The sequence below is a fragment of the Leguminivora glycinivorella genome, chromosome 15 (assembly GCF_023078275.1).
Source record: "Leguminivora glycinivorella isolate SPB_JAAS2020 chromosome 15, LegGlyc_1.1, whole genome shotgun sequence".
Taxonomy (NCBI): domain Eukaryota; kingdom Metazoa; phylum Arthropoda; class Insecta; order Lepidoptera; family Tortricidae; genus Leguminivora; species Leguminivora glycinivorella.
In genome coordinates, this window is record NC_062985.1 from 1,363,323 (window position 1) to 1,386,378 (window position 23,056).

Sequence of the window (23,056 nt, forward strand, 5' to 3'; positions counted from 1 at the left end):
ATAGCCAGTAAAACAAGTAGACTTTACATCACGCATATAAAAACAAACTGAAAATCTTTTCCGGAACTTCCGGAGCGAAATATTTACTTAAACAGCGCCATCTATGATTTTACGGCCAATAATTTATGATTCATCCATGATTCATGTCATTGACGTTCAGATTCTTCAGATCGCTCCATAGAAACGAAATATAATTACAATGTGGAATTAACATTAATTTCCGTTACTCGATGATAATTTTTAATCGTTTTAACGTAAATTTAAGAAAGCTACATTGAACATATATGGAAAAGAAATTTAGAAGTTCACAAATCACAAGAAAGATATGGGTATGTAATGTACTTTCGGAACGCTCCTATCTTCCTTTAGGCGTTTTTCAATGTTATCACGGCCTTGTACTAAATTTGACCAATATCTTAGCAGGAAACGCCTGAAGCAAAGCTCCGATTGGCCGATATCGAGGTCAACATGAAATATGTTTGAGAGACGAAAAAGTTCTCAGGGGTGAGTGAACCGCCTCATTGTCTTGTCATTTTATTGCATTCGTCTCTAATAATAATACATTAATTAGTCGTCTTCACGCTTGTGGTACTGGGCGTGCATTAAGTGATCATAGGTCGTGCAGCCATGCCGATGTGAGTAATACCAGAGGTGTGGCAGCCGACCGACGTTTCGCGTCGTATTCTCCTTCAAGTGACAGTAGTGAAAAAGTGAAAAATACACTTCCTACACCGTTTCAAGATGACCGAGTACAAATTGGTGGTTGTCGGCGCTGGTGGCGTCGGCAAATCCGCATTGACTATACAGCTTATACAGAATCATTTCGTGGACGAGTACGATCCTACGATAGAGGATTCGTATAGAAAACAGGTGGTGATAGATGGTGAGACGTGTTTGTTGGATATCTTGGATACGGCAGGGCAGGAGGAGTACTCTGCGATGCGGGATCAGTACATGCGTACAGGAGAAGGTTTCCTGCTAGTTTTTGCAGTGAATAGTGCGAAAAGTTTTGAGGATATAGGCTCGTACCGCGAGCAAATAAAGCGAGTCAAGGACGCGGAAGAAGTGCCGATGGTTCTGGTGGGAAACAAGTGCGACCTGCAGGCCTGGGCGGTGGACATGACGCAAGCCAGAGAGGTGAGTGTTTTGTTTTTTGTAAAGTAGAAAACATTTTTATTTTTGTACAATGTAAACAAAGACTTGTTGAGGGACTTAAACTTGTAACTTGTAACAGTTGTTAGTTATCAAATCAATTCGAGAAAATAATAATGTAATATATACAAATGCTAGTGATTCATATATTAACTCTGTTATTATTATTGATTCGGTATATACATAATATAACTAATGTGACCTCCTCAAACAAAGACACTATAAATTAAAATTTCAGCTTATTCTTAGAAATGAGTAGAGTTATGTGCAACCTAGTTTCATTTATTAACTTCTTTATTAATATTGATTTGAGCTACCTCTAACTAAATATTGAAATGTCATTAAAATATTTATAATCACCGATTTTCATAAAACATGTCTAAGAATACTCCCGTCTGACTCAGCTTTCAAACAAAAAAAACTAAATCTAAATCGGTTCATCCGTTTGGGAGCTAGGATACTACAGACATACACACACACAGACAGACAGACAGACACGTCAAACTTATAACACCCCGTCATTTTTGCACCGGGGGTTAAAAATCAAACCAAACTTGCCATAAAACTAAGATTGTGACAATGATGTGGACACAGTTGCTAGGATGATTCATGCTTAAAAACATAAACAAGCTGTTCAAGTAACATTAGAAACCTGTGAGCTTAAACATATGTTTTTATTACTGTTTTAGTTCATCAGCAATCAGCATACATAGAGGTTTTCACGGTTTTGGGTTTGAGAATAAATAATAATAAATATTGGGGACACCTGACACAAACCAACTTAGCCCCAAACTAAGCAAAGCTTGTACTATGGGTGCTAAGCGACGATATATATACTTAAATAGATAAATACATACTTATATAAGGTCCTAATTTATTAGATGCAGATATTTTTACAGCTGATAGTACTCGGTCTCTGGAGTATATTAAACCGTGAAACATTATAGCTTTTACGATGTTTTTTTGGAGAAAACGGAAAAACAAATTTGCTACGTAAAAACACCCTGTTTATGTGATTATTAAATGAAAACTCATTGAACAGATTTTAGTACCTCTTTTACGTACCACTTAACTGTAACTGGCCACTTCAATGACATGTGCAGTTTTCGCGCCGAACCTTTACGACATTTACAACAAACAATTGTTGACATGACAGACAGTGTTATTGTGACATGTGATAATGGTGTGTGTGTGGATTGAGTGAGCACCTTCCGAAAATAAAAAAAAATATGCTGATCATTTAGTAAAAGTTCTAAAACAATTGTAAAACGAATCTCTGAATTTGTAAAAAGATAAATCAAAAGATACAGCCATTAACATGTGCTCACTCAGTTCTCACAAACTACCAACGAAAACAGTGAATATATTCATTTAACATATAATATTTATATACTAACATTTAGTAAAAAATAGGCCAACCTACCTCTATAAATATTAGATCACCTAGTGACGTATTAAATTTTTTACAAATAGTTTCTTATGCTCACTCAATCCACACACTTTTGAAAAGCCGAATTTTGATGAAAAACATAAGATTTAGACCGCTATTATATGTGTATAGTTTAGTAAAAGTGAAATGGGAATTTGTAAAATACAAAACGAACCACTAACGTGTCAGGTTTTTTTATAATAAATTTTTGTAAGTGCTCACTCAGTCCACACGTTTTGAGAAAGTTAAAAATGTAAATATCTTACGATTTGTAGCACCTAAGACACTCGAAAGTACTTCAACATTTAGTAAAAATTTTTACTAAATATCCACCATCTAATATTTTATATTCGTTGTCTGGTTTTAAAGATATTCAGACATAACTTTTCTCATACAAATGTATCAAGTAGGGTGACCACACTATGTCGGCTCCTGATTTTCCGCACCTTCCCATTGTCATATTGAGATTGGGGAGTTTCGTTCAATTTTGATAATAGTTTACCGGATTTGTAAGTGGGAGCGAGAAAAGATAAACTATTTCTCGCTCCCACTTACAAATCCGGTACGCTCATCTGTTAGAGCGATTAAATTACCAGGTTCTGGTTTCTTACTAGTGAAGTATTATATTCTTTGTTTCTTACCAATTATCATTCATGTCCTTTTTAATGCATGCATGTCGATATGGTTATTATCCTGACGTCGATAAAAATTACACAATACACATCATCACTAGGCCAAGAACATAACCTAAAAACAGTTTGCAGATGGATAATTAATATGGTATTAGTTTAATATTATCAAAATTGAACGAACGAAACTCCCCAATCTCAATATGACAATGGGAAGGTGGGGAAAATCAGGAGCCGACATAGTGTGGTCACCCTACTTGATACATTTGTATGAGAAAAGTTATGTCTGAATATCTTTAAAACCAGACAACGAATATAAAATATTAGATGGTGGATATTTAGTAAAAATTTTTACTAAATGTTGAAGTACTTTCGAGTGTCTTAGGTGCTACAAATCGTAAGATATTTACATTTTTAACTTTCTCAAAACGTGTGGACTGAGTGAGCACTTACAAAAATTTATTATAAAAAAACCTGACACGTTAGTGGTTCGTTTTGTATTTTACAAATTCTCATTTCACTTTTACTAAACTATACACATATAATAGCGGTCTAAATCTTATGTTTTTCATCAAAATTCGGCTTTTGAAAAGTGTGTGGATTGAGTGAGCATAAGAAACTATTTGTAAAAAATTTAATACGTCACTAGGTGATCTAATATTTATAGAGGTAGGTTGGCCTATTTTTTACTAAATGTTAGTATATAAATATTATATGTTAAATGAATATATTCACTGTTTTCGTTGGTAGTTTGTGAGAACTGAGTGAGCACATGTTAATGGCTGTATCTTTTGATTTATCTTTTTACAAATTCAGAGATTCGTTTTACAATTGTTTTAGAACTTTTACTAAATGATCAGCATATTTTTTTTTATTTTCGGAAGGTGCTCACTCAATTCACACACACACGTGATAATGCACATGATGATTTTTTTTAAACGAAATTATAATTAATTTTTTTGTTAGGAAAATGAAATCAAAAAAGTTACATGAAAAGATTTCTTAATTTATATTTAAAGTTAATTATTTTAATGTAAAGTATCATGTGTTAAAATATCTGCAACTATAAATTAGGACCTTATATACATAGAAAAATATCCATGACTCAGGAACAAATATCCGTGCTCATCACACAAATAAATACCCTTACCGGGATTCGAACCCAGGACTGTGGCTTAGCAGGCAGGGCCACTACCGACTGAGCCAGACCGGTCGAGAATATTATACAGTAGCCAAAAAGTAGGAGTAAACCTCAGCAGGACCTTTTTAATCTGAACCCCTTCTAATTTGATTTTTTAAAGAATGTTTAATATATATTACATTTGCATATCACAATATAATAATATATTGAATATCACAATATAATTTGTGGAAATGGTCTGGTTATGCTGAAAATCAATTCATTATTTCACATAAGGACTAATTAGTAACGAATTTTCCAAATTCAAAACTGTTTTAACGTACCGAAGCCAGCCAAATTAAAGTTTGTTTTTCAATAATGTGTTAAAATGTATCTAAACTAAAGTCGTCAATAAAATTTGTGAACAATGTAAACAAACCTTGTAGTCAAAATGTCTTTAATTTCCATTGTAACTCATCAGATACTGGCTAAATCCATGCATTATTTAATCAATTCATCTCACATTATGATCCTCAACCTTTAAAATAATAAAATTGTGTTAGAATATTGATATTTTATTGATTGTTGACAATTTCTATTGACGGCGATTTTGAAAATTATTATTTATTAGTAAATTCATCATTCTTCATCATCATTTTTCTTTACTTACTCATGTTGTAAGTTTTGTTGTATGCCCTCCATCATACATCGGACAGTGATTTTTGACACATTCTTAGTTTTAGTCCTATCAAGGACTATCTTTTTTTGAATATTTTGGTTGCTTATCGTTGGTGTCATTTAAATGAATGAATTTCTTAGACACTCCATCCTATACCGGTTAATAGGTGAATACTGTGGGACTTCGTTAAATCAAGTTTTTCACCCGATTTCAAGAGCATTGGCTTTAGCAAGCTGCTGGCTTCATAACTGTGGTGAATAATATCCAGCTATTGTCAGAATAAAGTTGAAAGATCGTATTATTAAATAACATCTGCGAACAGCTTCTTTCAGCAGTTTTTGTTGCAGATTTTTTGTAGAATTTGAATGGTGGAACGTATATATAAATAAAGTAAGCTAGAAATTATCCAAGAAAAAGCACTCTGAATTTGGCAAATTCGTTACGAATCAGTCCTTAGGTACGGTCAACTACAAAGAGATGTATCCATTTTTCCCACCTTATTGCATTGTAATAAGGGATAAATGGATACATCTCTTTGTAGTCTACTGTACTGTACTTAGAAAATTTAAGGAAAATGTGGCTTGAATGGCCGTGGGGCTAGACTAGCAAAAATGCCGAATACTCGAGAAACGGCTATAATTCTTGAAGTAAATTAGTAGTTTTTTTTTTCTTTTTTAACTGCATGTAACTCACTTGCTAAATTGTAATCATTAGGTATACTTAATTATATTTTGTAATATATTTTAGCTAGGTACTCTAGGTAGTAGTGTAAAAGCCTCGAACTGTTTGAATGTTGCTGCACGCCTGTTATTGGTGCATAAATATTATGGGTGTCCTCTATTGTCACATTATATTCTTTGAATTGTTTATGTACTGTTGGTGTGTCGTTTATAATAAAATAAATAAATATGCAGACATTAAAATGTTGATACAGAGTCTACATATTCCCAAGCTTTCATTCTTGAAGAAATTAGGGAATTCTAACAACAACCCACATAGACACTTCTTTGCTAACAGAGTAGTCACACCTTGGAACAAGCTACCAGAGGAAGTAGTCTCAGCACCCAACATCAACAGTTTTAAGAATAAATTAGACAAACATAATATAATAATATGAGATAAACCTAGGAAAAGATATCAGGATACAGGCCATATCTGTTGTTTTTTCAACTGCCTGCCTTTTTTTTTTTTTTAATTTATTGAAAACAAAGATTACAGTTATACAGTTTCAAGTTTTTTCGCCAAACCAACGTTTAACGGCGAAATGAAGCACTCATTTTCAAAGTTAGTACCTTAAATTATATTAAAATACTTATTCTAGTGTTAATAGATAATAATATCTTATCAATTACTAATGGCGTTTTTCATTAACGCTTTAAAATCTTGAATTAGCCAAAAAATCGCTGTCCCTATCTGTCATGTTGACTTATGTATATGTGAGAAAGGGACTAAGCACCCTTTAACTAATCAGTTCAGTAACTATTTTAAAAATTAAATAAATAATAATAAACAATAAATTCTGGCTGCTTTGGGTTCTGGCTTAATAGTAATGTAAGGAAGATGATGATGATTGTTTCTTGTCAAATCTTAAATTGAAAGCTACAAATGACTTGAATGAGTCACTCCCATCTGCTCTCTTATAGTCTGACAAATTACAAACAATATTAATGAGGATGACGGATGACAAACACAAAGATGATTACTTTATTCTTAAATGTTACATAAGAACAGTAGTATTACAGTAGTATTACAATTTAGACGACCGGTCTGGCGCAGTCGGTAGTGACCCTGCCTGCTACGCTGCGATCCCGGGTTCGAATCCCGGTAAGGGCATTTATTTGTGTGATGAGCACAGTTATTTGTTCCTGAGTCATGGATGTTTTCTATGTATATAAGTATTTATATATTATATATATCGTTGTCTGAGTTATCCCGTTATCCCGGCAGTTGCCACGACTCATGGGAGCCTGGGGTCTGCTTTGACAACTAATCCCAAGATTTGGCGTAGGCACTAGTTTTACAAAAGCGACTGCCATCTGACCTTCCAACCAGAAGGGTAACTAGACCTTATTGGAATTAGTCCGGTTTCCTCACGATGTTTTCCTTTACCGAAAAGCGACTGGCAAATATCAAATGACATTTCGCACATAAGTTCCGAAAAACTCATTGTTGCGAGCCGGGATTCGAACCCGCGACCTCCGGAACGAAAGTCGCACGCACTTACCGCTATGCTACAAGCGCTATATTAACCAGTAACACAACATATTACATTATTAATCATCAAGAACCTGTGACAGTGTGACTCAATATTTAGCTTAAAACTATTGTATTGCGTTGTGTTATTATTACTCATATTAAATCCATACTAATTATATTATAATAAATAGGAAAGTGTGTGTGTTTGTTTGTCAGTCTTTCACGGCACAACGGAGCGAGGAATTGACGTGATTTTTTAGGTGGAGATAGTTGAAGGGATGGAGAGTGACATAGGCTACTTTTTGTCTCTTTCTAACGCGAGCGAAGCCTAGGGCAAAAGCTAGTATTATATATATCGTTGCCTGAGTACCTGCAACACAAGCCATCTTGAGCTTACCGTGGGACTCAGTCAATCTGTGTAAGAATGTCCTATAATATTTATTTATTTTATTTATTTAAAAGCTCCACCATACTAATATACATTAATATAAACTTGTATGCAAAATATTCTTTAATTTTTAACCGACTTCAAAAAAGGAGGAGGTTCTCAATTCGACTGAATGTTTTTTATTTTTTTTTTATTTTTTTTTTTTTTTTTTTGTATGTATGTTACTCGATATCTCCGAGAATCGTGGACCGATTTTCAAAATTTTTTTTTTGATCGAACGGGTATAACCCCGAGATGGTCCCATTGGCACCAAGTCAGGGTCTGATGATGGGATCTTGGAGAAATCGAGGGAACTCTTCAAATGTTATAGGCACATGTAATGTTTTTAGTGTATTTTTCAAAGGTACACCAGTATTTACGCCTGACGGTAGTAATTTTATGTGGCTGAGCTGATGATGGAAGGTCAACTCCTCAATGGTTAGGAGTTAAAGGATAATTCTTTCACTACTGTACATATATTCGGACTGATACATATAATATCACTAGGAATCACTAAAAATCAACAAATAAATTAACTTTTTAACAAAAAATAAAACCGCCTTCAAAAATAAGCGCGTTACAAAACACGGAGAAACTAAAAAGCAAAAAATAATAAACCTTTGAATTCAGATTTCTTATCGTATTGCAATAATCTAAACATCCAAATTATAAACAAATCAATTATTTTTGGAGTCGGTACCAGCCTGTGTATGGTTGGGTGGGGCAAACAGGCAATAGCAAGGCGACGAACAGGTCTGGTACCGACCACAAAAATAATTGATTTGTTTATAATTTGGATGTTTAGATTATTGCAATACGATAAGAAATCTGAATTCAAAGGTTTATTATTTTTTGCTTTTTAGTTTCTCCGTGTTTTGTAACGCGCTTATTTTTTTAACTCTTTAAGTCTTTAATTTTCGTTGACCCGTTACAAATATTTGTTTTATTTTATTATTACTACTACCACTAAATTACACGTGGGATAAGATTTAATTGTCGCGTAGGCAAGAAGCTGGCAACACGCTATTCACAAATTCGTTTTCTTTTAATCTCTTTGCTAGAAAGTGCAGCTTAGCGAGGAGTAAAAGCCATAACAGAGAAAAAAAAAAAAAAAAATTCAGTCGAATTGAGAACCTCCTCCTCCTTTTTTGAAGTCGGTTAAAAAGTACAGCAGTTTCATGTGCTCTGCCTACCCCTTATGGGAATACAGGAGCGAGTTTACGCATGTATGCATTAAGAATGCAAATCTGCAAATTATAGTCAAAAATGTCAAAACATTACTAAAATTTTATCTTTTCACTTTACGAAATACCATTAGCAATGATTTTTATAAATAAACCAATGAGTCCAATGACACATCGCGTGGGAGGCAAACAAGGAAGTGTTGTTCAAAGGGAGTTTGGCCAACTTTGGTGATAAATGGGCCGGTTACTTCAATATTGTGTCAAGGTTGTTCATTTAATGTATTTTATATGTAAGTGGTAAATATTACAGGACAAAAATCAACACAGTTCCACCACAGTATAATAAAGAGTACTATCGTACAGTATGGCCACTCCCGCTCCTCGCTGAAAGTGACGGCCACCCCCTCTCGGTTACCTCACACAGAAAGTCTATGGAGCTGGTAGTCCAAAACTCCTACTTCCTGACCTGACTGCATCTTAGCGACGAATTAAATTTTTTTTTATATTGGGGAGTGGGGACACCTTACACCACAGACCAATACAACAAGACGGCCCTTACAGGGCGACTCGCGGTCACCAAGTATACAAATCAGGTTTATAAAAGTTTGAACGCGTGCGACACCGATCAGTAGCGCCCAAGTATACGACCCGCTAACAGTGTTCGTGTCCGCTCGAGAAAAAATTTTAAATAATCAAATTTGGTTGCAAACAATGGTCTCTTGCAGCATAAAGTGGTGTGGCAAGTCTTCTAACACTTCTACATATAAAAAAGATGGAATAACATTCCACAGTTAAGTCAAATTAATTATTTTGTTGAATATTGTTTATTATCCGCGGAGTTCATTTATACTGGTCAATATGGTTGTACTGAGCGGCGCCGAGGCGCGTCCATCCCTTTTTGCCTAGTTAACAATGCGATATGCTATCCCTTTCACGTAAACGACTAGGGATGGGGCCATGTTAGTTTATGTCTGTTGCGGGAACTTCGTACTGCCGTTCGTACCATGTGCTACCATTTTATGAAATATAAAAGAAAGCAGATTTGTAATTGTGAATAATTATCTAGAATCTGTAGAGTCTGTAGTGTTATTTAGTTGATTGATTAGTTTAGAATATTTAGTTGGTAATTTAACTTAGTAAACGTAAGTAAAAATGCACAGTTTAGTTATTAGCAGCAGCGGCTGGTCCATATAAGCCGATTCCCACCGGCTTGCCTAAAATTGATTACTAGTAACGTACCTAATGTTAAGTTAGGTAGTTAGGTTTTGCTCAGTGTTGCCTACCAGAAATTTTCACCCGCCGCCACTGGTTATTAGTTACTAGAATGATTTTTATTGAGGTGCTATCCGCTGGGGTCCGCTTTGGAAACTAATCCCAAGATTTGGCGTAGGCACTAGTTTTATGAAAGCGACTGCCATCATCTGACCTTCCAACCCGAAGGGTAACTAGGCCTTATTATAACTTAATTATAATATTATAATTTGTTGCAAAACAAATTCACCACAGTTCTGGTACCGGTACCATTGTCTATAATAGACATGTCCCATTCCCATCCCTACTGCTAATCGTAAAGCGCCATTATTTGAAACGACCAATGGCAGCACCGTGCGCGCCCGCCTCACCCCGCAAGGATTGGTGATTTGCGTCTCGAACAATATCGCTTGCATTAGGCTTCTAGTGGGGTGTTCTGTGCCTTACACAGATCAACTTAGCCCCAAACTAAGCAAAGCTTGTACTATGGATGATGCTAAGCTACGATATACATACTTATATACATATAGAAAACATCCATGACTCAGGAACAAATATCTGTGCTCATCACACAAATAAATGCCCTTACCGGGATTCGAACCCAGGACCGCGGCTCAGCAGGCAGGGTCACTAGCGACTGAGCCAGACCGGTCGTTACTACATACACTAATACCAGAGTTCTATATAAACAGCATTCAATCAACCTTTAAAAATAATATTGGATTTGGGGGAAATATTTGTGAGTGTGTTTAGTAAAACGTCCCACTTTGTCAGTTACCATTAAGGCGAGATTTACTTGTATCTTTATATGAATAAACTGACAAAGCGGCTTTATAGCAATCGACAAAGTGGGACGTTTCCCGAACACGCTCACATTTGTTAAATACGGGTATCTCGAGCGATAGCGTGGCTATATAGTATATACCTAGTATCCCATCGAAGTTGCGAGTTAGCTGGTTCGCATTTCTCCTTCATTTCTAAGCATTGTCTTTATTTGTACTAACTTACCCCCTCAAACATTCCAGGTGGCGCGGAGTTACGGCGTCCCCTTCGTAGAGACGTCGGCGAAAACGCGCATGGGCGTAGACGACGCCTTCTACACCCTCGTCCGGGAGATCCGCAAGGACAAGGAGGCGCGGGGCAAGAAGAGCCGGGGCAAGATCGGCGGACGACGCACTATCAAGTGTGCGCTCATATAAATTGGTAACTATTAACTGTCCATTGGCTTGACCCCTTTGTAAAACTTTTGTCTGTCTTCTTACCTCTGCCACACACTCGACGAGCGGCGTGGGAAGTAGCGAGGGAAGCAGGCAGAGGCATAGTGTGGCCGCGCTACTCGTCATGTCCACCGCTTCCTATTTTGTCGGTTTTTTGGCGCGAGTCAAAGGGACGGCAACAACCTAGTGCGATAATCGCGCGAGTAGGGCAGTGTGTGGCCGGGGAAGGCAACATCGCGGCAGCGCGAGGAGCATAGTGTGGCAGAGGTACCTATAAACGGTTAGGAGATCGTTGAGGGCACAAGACATTTTAGTAGCTAAATGTCCGTGAGACACAGGCATAGTATATTAAAACGAGCCACATGTTTTAACCATTAATAGGGCAGAAGAATTTCGGAAATTGTTAAATTTGAATTCTGTCAAATTGTCAATTAAGTCTATAGTGGTAAATATATGCCCCCTGCCCTATTAAGGGTTAAGTAAGATTGCAAAATATTCGCTCCGACGATGCGCGTCCATACGCGTTGCCTGACCGAAGAAGACTGCAGACTGTAGCTCTCCGCGACTAACATGTGTGGTGAAAGGCTTCAAGCCTACCCTCATTGTTGCAATTATTGTCACTTGTTGCTTAACCCTTCGTCTGTGTTTGATAAGGATTCTAACATAAGGCGTTGGACTTTAAAAATGTATATCAAAGTTAAATATTTTATGACAATTTTTTGACAGACACAGACGACGGGTTAAAATACATAAGTGGCTCGTTTTAATATATTTATCAGTACATCTAATAGTTTTTTCTTATAAGAAAATTCGTTGGGCCTTGCCTATGGACTGTACGTTAAGTACTTTGATAGTAAACAGTCCCATACGACTATCGCTATGGGACGCGGGCTTCGGCATAGTTGTACACCTTGGTGTGTTCTAACCATTATTCTGACAAATTTTGACAGTCAAATTTACCCTTGATGCCCTATCTATATATGAACTAAAACTGATAATTTGGTGTGATTGTTGATACACGCATTCCTCATTTTTTACCACTTTTTTCCATAATTATAACGAACTGCTGCAGGGCTAGCATATGACACTATTTGTATATTTTTAAAGGAATACAAGCTTTCCATTTTGAAAACAAAGGTAATAACATTTTTTTCTAAAACATCTGTATTAATAACTCGCCAGCAACGGTGCCGAAGCCTTTTGCCATAATTTGTCAACCGAGCCGAAGGCGAGGTGTGTTAGGGCGTTTTGAGACTTTTGAGTAATTTCATAATGCCATTTTGGCAAAAGCTGTCTATTTTCCATAGTGTCTCAACACGCCCCCCTAGAGTTAAGCTTGCAACACTCAAGACTATTTTACTCTAAATCTTGATATATCTTAGATAGTGTCTATCTAATATAAGGCTAAGCCAATTGATCATTTTTTGCAAGTTGACTTGCTTATTGGCCACACATTATCATAAGGATAATGTTGAATTCTATAAAAGTTAACCCTTTGAACACTACGTGAAATCAAAGAGGATCGAGTGTATAGAGAATTACTGTCCAAGTAAAATGTGTAGACACCGTGCATACACTGCCATCTCTCGACACAGGATTAAAACTTTTGAACCTCAGTTTTGACAATTTGGCCATGTGTTAAAATTGACAAATATTAATATTAGCGCCATCTAGCCGAGAATCACCCAAAGGTGCAACGCCATCTAGTCGAGCGTGCAATTTTCTTGATGGCTGCGAGGTACTTACGTTTTCTTCTTAAACTGTATCGACGGAGTTATATACGTCTCTGGTGAAGTCAAGGTTGACATTGTCTTTAGCCGCGCGTCAGTTGACATCTATAGCGGCAAAGGGGTTATAATTCCATTTGTGTACATATTTTTGCACAGCGTTGGCGCTTTCATACTTGCTTACCCACACTGCGTGTGGTCAGTGTATCGTTGTTACGAATTTTATAAATTTTTTCTAATCTATACAGTTTATCTCATTAGTACAGTTAATTTTGAGGTTTAATTTGACCAATGGGATGAATAAATATTGTGTTATTATCTGGGATAAAGGTTGAACACGCCAAAAGCACAGAATAATAAAGAGTACTATCGTACAGTATGGCCACTCCCGCTCCCCGCTGAAAGTGCCGCCCACCCCCGCTCGGTTACCTCACAGTTACCGCCTGTCAAAACCGCGAATAGTCGACCTATCATATTTCACTCATACAAGCATATGTACGCGTTCACCTACATGAGCTTAGACTGTGTGCTAGGAACGCGTTTCTTTCATATATTTGATCGCCAGTGTCCAAGGTGTGCCAAAAGTGAGGCATATAAATTCATTTGCTGCTTCGTTAAAATTAATATAGGATTTTTATTCATGCCATTTAAATAGTAAAAAAAGTATAGTTTTTAAATATATCAGTTACTTTTGTAAACTATTTATATATGTAGTGATATCGAATAGGCAACTGAAACAACGCGAACTTGTTTTGCAAGAAAACTCGCAAAATCCAACGCTCAGCTACAGGGATGTGGGTAAAGAATTAAAAAATCCACAATCCACTGTTTGTTCCGTATTTAAAAGGTTTCGGGAACGCCTAACTTTAAAACGAAAGCCAGGAACTGGTGGGTTGCTATGTATAAAGGATAAAAAAAACCTTTAAAACAAGGAGGAACGCATCTTAAGGATATTTTCTTCAAATTGTATGATATCAACTCGTGACGTGGCTAAAAGTGAAGATGTCCCAATCGTATGTTCAAAAGGTGAAACGTAGAGCAGGACTAAGAATTTTTTAAGCAAAAAACGGCACCTGATCGGAATGCAAGACAGAATTCAGTAATTTCAGTAGCAAAAACTCGATCGAGAAGCTATACGAAAATTTACTAACAAAATTTCACCGCGTTCTGATGGATGGCGAAACTTACTTAAAATCCGATTTCTAACAAAACCCTGGCCAAAGGTTTTATACTACCAAAAATAGCACAGAGGCTCGTCGAGAACGAGAAACCTGGACTAAAAATGATTTACATTTAAAATACATTGATCTTGGCCTTTGGGTAGTCTGTGGCCAAGAGTAAGCCCATTCATAATAATAATTTAAAAAAATAAGATTAATTTGCTCTTAGTTAAATCAAACATCTTTTATTTATTATACATCTTTTATAATAAACATTTTAAGTGTGCCTTACTTTTGGCGTATTCAACCTTTAATATGATATTATATTCATAACTTTTTTTGTAACTTTAAATTACAATTACTTACAATAACTGTTTAACATTTTTTTCCTTTAAAAGGAAAATACATCTAATTATAATGCAAAATAGTAAAATTTTGTGATCCTTAATATGCCTCATTTAGGATCTTTTAAATATAATCCCTTTATTTTTAAAGGGTATTTGGTAATTTCTTAGCATTACCTAGCTCTACGTATCTCTACTGAATTTACATATACAATTATGTAGATAAATATAATTATACTTAAATTTTGCAATTGTTATAATTATAAATGAATGGTGAGAAGGAACACCCATCAATTGTTTTTTTGTGTAATTTTGTATAAAAAGAAACTGAGCTTGATTAATAAAGGGACTCTCTAAACAAAAGGTATCTTTTTGTGTGAAATAACACATTTAACATTGGTGAACCGAAATAACTAACATGTCAAGAAAATGACCATATGTTTTCGGTCTACAGCGGTTATGACTTGAATGTATATAATGGCCAAATTCAAAATGGCTGCTTTCACAAAATGGCGGCAACCTTTAACCGTCTATATCATTGTTGAATGTTTTCTATGGTAGCTACTTTCTATCTGTAGAAACGATGTTTTATCCTTGAATTCCATTCGTTAACTTAATTTTCGATAGACAAGTTTTCCGTAAGAAACGCTTTCTATTTTCTGCAATTAATTTGTACCTTAGAATAGTTGATATTGACATGTCCGATAAGTCTTCTATAATAGATTACCTTTTATATTGTAAATGTTTATGAAACGATAGAATTTTGAAATCTAAAAAACTAACTGAGTCCTATGCAAAAATACTGAGTTGTGAGGATTTTACCTATGAATTATTGTAATAGTTTAACTATAGTCAAATTAATAATCTATGCTTGCAGGAGGTATAGCTTGGCCCGCCAACTGCAAGAATATGAAGAAAAAAAACGTATTTCCAAAAAAAATGTCTTAGTTGGCTGGCCCAACTATATTTCCGTCATTTCATACACGCAATTTTATAATAACTTAGATACAATGAATTTTAAACGAACTTTCGCATACAAAAATAGTGTTCTTTAGTTTTAAGTTCAACAACAGTAGTTTCAAAAAGCTATTTTTATAGTTTTTGGAAAACGCTGTTTTTTCTACGCCAATGCCGATGGAAATACATAACATTCTACTTTGATTAGATGACGAAGTTTTTTATTTCTCATCGGCGTTACCATTAGTTTTTACTTTTTAGTGTAAAGTATGGATTTATTTACGAATATTATGCTGCCATTAATAATTTTCCCTTTTATATATCAATTTTAATATTCAGTGTCAGACTATTGAACTAATAGACGTGACGAGACGCGTAATAATTCGTGTTATAAAGTCAGAATCACTAGATGGCGCTGTTGCTATAGTTCATTCGTATATTAGTTCAAATGTCTCGTGTTATCAACATTGTGTTGGCAACCCTAGGTACAATTGAATGGAAAAAGTAAGGTATATTTTAAAGCCCTCAAATGCCTGTGATATTTTTGGAGTTCACCTATTCAGAGGGATTATAGCAATATGGGTAGGAAATGTATATCAAAAAGAAATCCAAGTGTTTCACAAATCGCTAGGGCTGTACATCCAATGTTTAGATAAATCTGAATTGATTTCAACTGGCCTCTTAGCTTCTATGTACAGTGTTAAGTCTTGTAAATAGATTAATCAAAGCATTACGACATTATATCAAATGAATTTCGATGCTAGTGCACAATTATGTTGAAAATAGTATTTATAATTAACTCTGTAACAATGTAGCACAACACTGTGTGCTAATTTGAAATAAATAAAATCAATTCAACTATGTGTTTTTAGTTATTTCTTTCAACCAGTAAGAAACCAGATTTTACAGTTTGTTTCTTATACCTACATACCGACCAAAACGAAACCTTCCATTGAACCTTCCTTGTCTGTAAACTGGGCTGTGTTACAAAGATTAAGTACTCTAGCTGAACAAGTTTTGGTAGCTTCATTAGGGTTCTATTGCATCAAACCGCCTGCCACCGCTAAAACATTCGTTAAATTTAATTTTATTCCATGGAGAGTTTCATAGATCTCTGCTGCCGCGTGATTTTGATTAGTCTGTTAACTGTGGTTGGTGCAACTGGCCCTGAGAGATATATCTATTGTTTCGGTTGAACACGAATTACAATATAAACTGAAATCAATGCCTTATAAAATACGTACGGAAATTTAGCAATGACATTCTAAACTAATGGTAATATCAATCTAAGAGAAAATGATGTAGGTTTCCATAAAAAAATACAAATTTACGCACAGAACTAAAAACGCGAGAAACAATTTACAATAGTTCTAAATTATTGTCTAACAGACGGTACGCTCGTCGTAAGTCCGGTAGCATATATCTTTCTCGCTCTCACTTATGCGTACATCTTCACACTTCACACACGATTCGATTTTGATGTCGATAGTCCGAGCCACAATGCAATTACAAAACGCATCTATATCAGAAGTGCGTTCGGTACCTATAACATTTTATTTAACATAGACTTTTTAAGGACATTATTGTAAGGCTCCCCACAGACAGTCTTAAAAATTCATAATCTTAAAAAAAACTTGTATGCAATCTGACAGTTCAGATCTGTCAGTGTCCGAACGCCTTAAATTTATTTAAGGATATGTCGAAAAAACAGACAGAGGTCAGCGGTGACCGTAGGGCTGGCAGCTTCCTCACCTAAAGAATAAGCCTAGCGATACAGCGAGGAAATGCTGCCAGCGTCTACGGCACCATGCCTAAGGAGTACACCTAGTTTTTAATATTTTTAGTTTAGTTAGGTATTTATTTTCAGATTAAGGTTTAGTTTATGATTAGTATTATAGTTTTTATTTATAATTATGTATCCAGTAAATGAAAAATCGATAAACCTTCTCCTTCTTTGTATGTCGGTTGAAAATAGAACAGAACTCCTTGGTCGTACTTCGGTTATCAAGCAGAGGTATTTTATGTAGGTAACTTACCTATATTATTATTATTATTTATTGTTCAGAACACATACAGTCATATATCAAATAACATAGGTAGCAAACATGTATAAGGTATAAAAGACCTGGAGGTTCATAAATGTTTTAAAAAGTAGGGTATACATCAAAAACATGCAAATGCGTCTTTGCGAGGAGAAAAACATATGATAAATTTACTTTAACAACAAAAGTTTAGATCTAATAAGTCCTTTTAAAGCTGGAAGTGAATGCATAAATGGACCGATGTCATAGAAATACTCATTGTAATTTTTAGATACACGTTTTTTTAAGATTTTTTTTTAAGATTATGAATTTTTAAGACTGTCTGTGGGGAGCCTAAGACTTTGGCTTCCCACAGACAGTCTTAAAAATTCATAATCTTAAAAAAAAATTGTATGCAATCTGACAGTTCAAACTGACACTGACAGATCTGTCAGTGTCAATTTGCATACAAATTTTTTTTAAGATTATGAATTTTTAAGACTGTCTGTGGGAAGCCTTACTCTAAGATATCACACAAAACTAATTAAAAATTGGTTGTCTGTAAAGTCGGTTTACGGACGGTAGTTTAACGTGATAACGTCAAACATTACAGTAGTATAGACAGGGGCGGTCAGAGTATAGCAAAAGGGGCCCGATTCTGGGACTTTTTTCACGTTTTTTTATTTATTTATTTATTTATTAAAAATACACAAAAGTTAACAGTATTTCACCAAAGCACTTATGTGGTAATATAATTATGTACATGTTAAATTGACATAAATAAAAGCAAACATACTTAAAAGTTAAACTATGGTTATTACATTAATCACCTAAGGAGTGTAGAGTCTATGAACCTTAAGAGTTTTCTGTAAAACACACCAACACTATCAGCAAATATGTCAATATCGTCTGTCTCCAACATGATGCGGTTAAGAGCAGCTCGGGCTCGAGCGGTGCGCCGGCCGCCGCGAACAGGCGCCGCCGCCGCCGCGCCGGCTCCGCGCCCGGCATGCCAACCACCACATTCGCTCTTAGCACTTGCAGCCCCATTCTCTCAAGCACGGATGCGTCTTCTACTCTATGGTGAAACAGTTGGCGGTAATGCATAATATGCAGCAGTTTCCGTCTGGTTTCTAGAGTTTGAAGACCAACCATTCCTGTTACGAATAGAGATGGATACATATATGGGTAATATCCGTACAGTCGTTTGTAAATGTGCCTACAGAACTTCCTCTGCACTCTTTCTAGTGATTTGCCAATAACTTTTGGGAATACTGGTGTGAATAGATAGATAAAAAACCTTTAACACAATTATCAGAAGTGAATACTTACAATCTTTTCTCAAAGCTCTTCACTGGTCAAAAAGAGAAATAAAAAAACAAAGTGTGATGTAAAGCTGCATTTTTGGTATGTTATTTGGGGTCCTTGGGGGAATGTAGGACTATATTTTGCAAGCAAAAAAATGGTGTGCTAACTGCGCAATTTAAAAAAAAAGTAAAAAAATCAGACTTTTTTTGGTTTTTGCCGTTTTATTAAAAAACTATGCATTTATGGTCGAAAGTTGCTTTGTAATATTGAAAGCGCATTAAATTCCAAACAGTTTGACATCTTTTTTATCAATGTCCGTCAAATATTTTTTGAGATATGAAGCGTCAAAAAAAGAGCATTTTTCCCCTTTCTATGAAAATATTCGTTTTGCTAATATTTTGAGACAGATATCAGCAAAACAACTCAGGCTATTACATAAATTGTAAAATAAAAATGTAGAAAATTTCACTAGCTTTCATTTAAGACCAAAAGAGTGCCAGTTATTTCAAAAAATAGGATTATATCATAAGTCTAGTATAACTGGATCAGAAATAATCGGTGGATGGTAATGGCCAAATGGGATAGTTTACATATATTTACAGGAGGCGTAGCGGAGAACGAATTATTATTATTTGGGGGCTGTTCAAGTATTACTTAGGGCCACTTGCACCGACGAAAATGGAGGGTTAACCTGAGGCAAGTGGGCCTTAGACACATATTTGCGTATAACAAATCAACATTTATTTAGTAAGTTAAGTTTACGGTCAGAAAGACCTCAGGATCGCCGCTTGGCGGAAAAAAATATTTACGAGTAGAAAACCCTCATTAATTGAATCAGATTGTTCCGAAATTGTTCTTGTACGGACTGGTTTTTAAAGCATATCACTGAGGGTCAATAACATCGATGCAATCTCACGAGCGTTGTCGTGGACGTGCCCGAATCATAGTATTCTCCGTTTAACGAAATATCAGTACATAGTATGTGTTGTATTGCACGCGCAGGTCTCTCACCGCCGCGCAGGTGTAGTCGGGCCATAACTCGACAGTATACACGCTTGTACAAAAACTGAGGAACAGCTGTCTTTTTACGCTGTCACTACATTTGGTGAATCTTCTAGCCAACATGTTTGCCCTTACTGCGGTGGCTCGCGTCTGCCTTTCTATGTCCTCCTGGTCTTTTAAACTGGACAACAAGATGTGGCCAAGATATTTGACTTCGTGTACTCTCCGCAATTGAACTCCATCAAGCAAAAGAGGTGGTACATGTGTGGGCATATGTGCTGCCTCCATGAGCATAAATTCAGACTTGTCCGGATTGTATCTCATGTTATGTAACTTACGCATAGCTCCCACAGATGGTGCTAGTAGGACCATATCGTCTGCATAAGCGATGTGATTTATCATTTGCCCATTGATGGAGCAGACAACCTCGGTACTTAACTGGTCAAAGCCTGCGACAGCCCATCCATGTACACGCTGAAGAGAGCCGGAGACATACTGCCTCCTTGTCTCACGCCACAGTTTCGCCCGCTGGCTGTGGACAGAGTTGACTTCCATCTTACTACGTTCTTCTGCTGGGAATACCACTTCTCCAGTATCTTAATAATTGGCGTGGGCGCTTTCCGTTCCCGTAGTTTATTCCACAGCAATTGGTGGTCAAATACAACTCAAGTGGACTTTCTATCACTACAGGAGTTGTGCCATCAAGATGCAGAACCAGGACCCTCAAAAAGGAAAAAGTAAAATCTAACTAATTCTGTTTTATATTATATATCATATCCATAGCTGGGCATTAACTCGTTAATCCGTTAATCGTTAATTAACGAAGTTAACATTTCGATTAACGGATTAACTTTTAAGTTAACTTTAAAAAATGTTAACGGATTCGTTAACTTCCGTTAAATTTCATAGAGTCCGTTAATCGTTAATCCAGCACCCCAAGCAGCTCGCTGCGCCGCGAAAACCACGTTCTTACTGCTACTGTAAAAGCCCGTAGTACGACAAAACCTAGGTTTTATCGGTAAAAGCAGATCCGTCGGAGTTATATATATTAATTTGTATATTTAACTATATTTAATAAGAAAACTGTATAAAAGAGACTGAAACGACTCCACTGTCAAACTAATTGTAGTTTTGTGGAGCATTGTATTTAAGTTATGTTTTGTAATTCTGAGTATAATAAATAAATAAATAATAAATAATAAAGACCAATTGGCGACTTTGGATCACTTATTCGAGATCTTCTAAATCTTATTAGGCGTGCTAGATCGATCACTAACCTGGGAATAGAGTGCAATCATCAGGCATGACAGACAAATCGCGCAACCGACGCATCGAGTCCGGCGCGAGCCTTAGATTTCATTCATCGAGCCCACAGCGTTCATCGAGCCATCTCAAATCTCAATCTGAAGAACCGACCGCATGAATGACCCAATAATTACCAATCCGAAGTAAAATCTAGGATTTAGCCAACCAACGGCGGTAAAAGCCCGAAGAGACCGTAATTATTACATTTCGGTTTTTTACCGATTGGCGTCACAGGTTTTAATAGTTTTTGGTGGATACTTAGTAAATAGAAATACATAATACCTACAGTGGAGTCCTATTTTTATGACGTGTTAACGGATTATCGATTAACTTTAACTTGCGTTAAATCTACCGAAATGTATCGCTTTAACGATTAACGAAGTTAACTTTTTAAGTAACGGATTAACGATTATCGAAGTTAACTATTTGATTAACGGTGCCCAGCTATGATCATATCATATATATTATATATCATATCATGAAGTATTTTGCAGATATTTGTCTAAAAATATTGGCAAAACGCTACATTTTATAAATGCGTCAAAAATAACCTTTTTTGACGCTTCATATCTCGAAAACTATTTGACGGACATTGATAAAAAAGATGTCAAACTGTTTGAAATTTAATGCGCTTTCAACATTATAAAGCAATTTTTGACCAAAAACGCATAGTTTTTTAATAAAAAAATAAAAACCAAAAAAAGTCCGATTTTTTTACTTTTTTTTTTAAATTACGAAGTTAGCACACTTTTTTTTTGCTTGCAAAATATAGTCTTACATTCCCCCAAGGACTCCAAATAACATACCAAAAATCCAGCATTACATCACACTTTGTTTTTTTAGCCGATTTTCATGTAAGATTTGACCGGTGTACTCTTCGCTCCATCCATTTACCGCAATGATGGCAATGTTTGCCAAAGCAGACCAGATTTGGCTATGAAAAAACATACGTATATATATTATAATCCTTAAAAAATATATGTTTTACTGTAATAGAAAGTAATATTGCAAATACTTACAATTTTTGGCATTGTATGACCCACGTATGACCATTTCAATTTTCAAATAAAACCTTAGACCTATATATAGGGACCCGACATGTTGTTCTATGCCATAGATTTATATATATTAAGCTAGATTGAGTTGTTAAGCCAAAAACTTTTACTAGTCTGACAAGAACGCCTTTCTGCACCGGTGATAAAGTTCAATTTAGTATGGCAAAAAAGTGTGAGCTCAGTCCCTATTGTACCATGTTTAGCGGCCCAAATGTCATTGTCAGTGAGTTCCAAAGACAGGGAACAGCGGAATCACATTTTTTGCCATACTAAATTGAACCTTATTACTGAGACAAAAAGGTGACCGTTTTCGCTATTCTGAACTATCGAAAACGGTCCACATGAGAGGGCATTGTTTGGGCTGGTGTCCCTCTCGCACGTGTGGCCAGTGTTAATGAGCCATAATAGTAGTATTTTTATATATATATATTACTTGACTTTATAACTTCTTATATTATTTTAGTGTTATATTCAAACTAGGGTTTCGATATATTTCAAAGAATTGGAAAATATTTACAATGTAATTATTTTGATGCCAATAAATCAAAGATTTGTATAATTAAAAACGATGTTCACAGAATAATGTTGACATTGTCAGTAAGTGCGAGAGGGACACCAGCCCAAACAATGACCTCTCATGTGGACACATTTTTTGACCTAACTACACAATCTAGTTTAATAATTCTAATCTCTGATGAGTTCAGACGGGATATGTTCTGTAAAAAGTCGTATAAATTAAAATAATTAATTTTGTAAAGCTGAGTTTAGACATGCAAGTTATTGCTGCAAGTTTTGAGACAGAAGTATATGCTAGAAAGAGATGCAGATATTTGCCACTCACTCTTACCTTACCATAGTTGCGTCTCAAAACTTGCAGCAATAACTTGCTGGTC

At 35.7% G+C, this 23,056-nt stretch overlaps 1 protein-coding gene across 1 annotated transcript; it reads left to right on the plus strand.

The window, feature by feature from the left end:
• Positions 1-496: 496 nt before the first annotated feature.
• On the plus strand, positions 497-16,335 carry LOC125233872 (GTPase HRas). The gene is made up of 2 exons (XM_048140021.1): positions 497-1,137; positions 11,093-16,335. Exons 1-2 carry the CDS (start codon positions 742-744, stop codon positions 11,264-11,266), a joined length of 570 nt encoding a protein of 189 aa, XP_047995978.1. The 5' UTR covers positions 497-741; the 3' UTR covers positions 11,267-16,335.
• Positions 16,336-23,056: the final 6,721 nt, after the last annotated feature.

What these genes read in the sequence shown, in the direction of transcription:
- LOC125233872 (XM_048140021.1), top strand. Translation starts at nt 742, where the DNA reads ATGACCGAGTACAAATTGGTGGTTGTCGGCGCTGGTGGCGTCGGCAAA. An exon ending in ACATGACGCAAGCCAGAGAG is followed by an intron (nt 1,138 to 11,092) that starts GTGAGTGTTTTG and finishes CAAACATTCCAG; the next exon opens with GTGGCGCGGAGTTACGGCGT.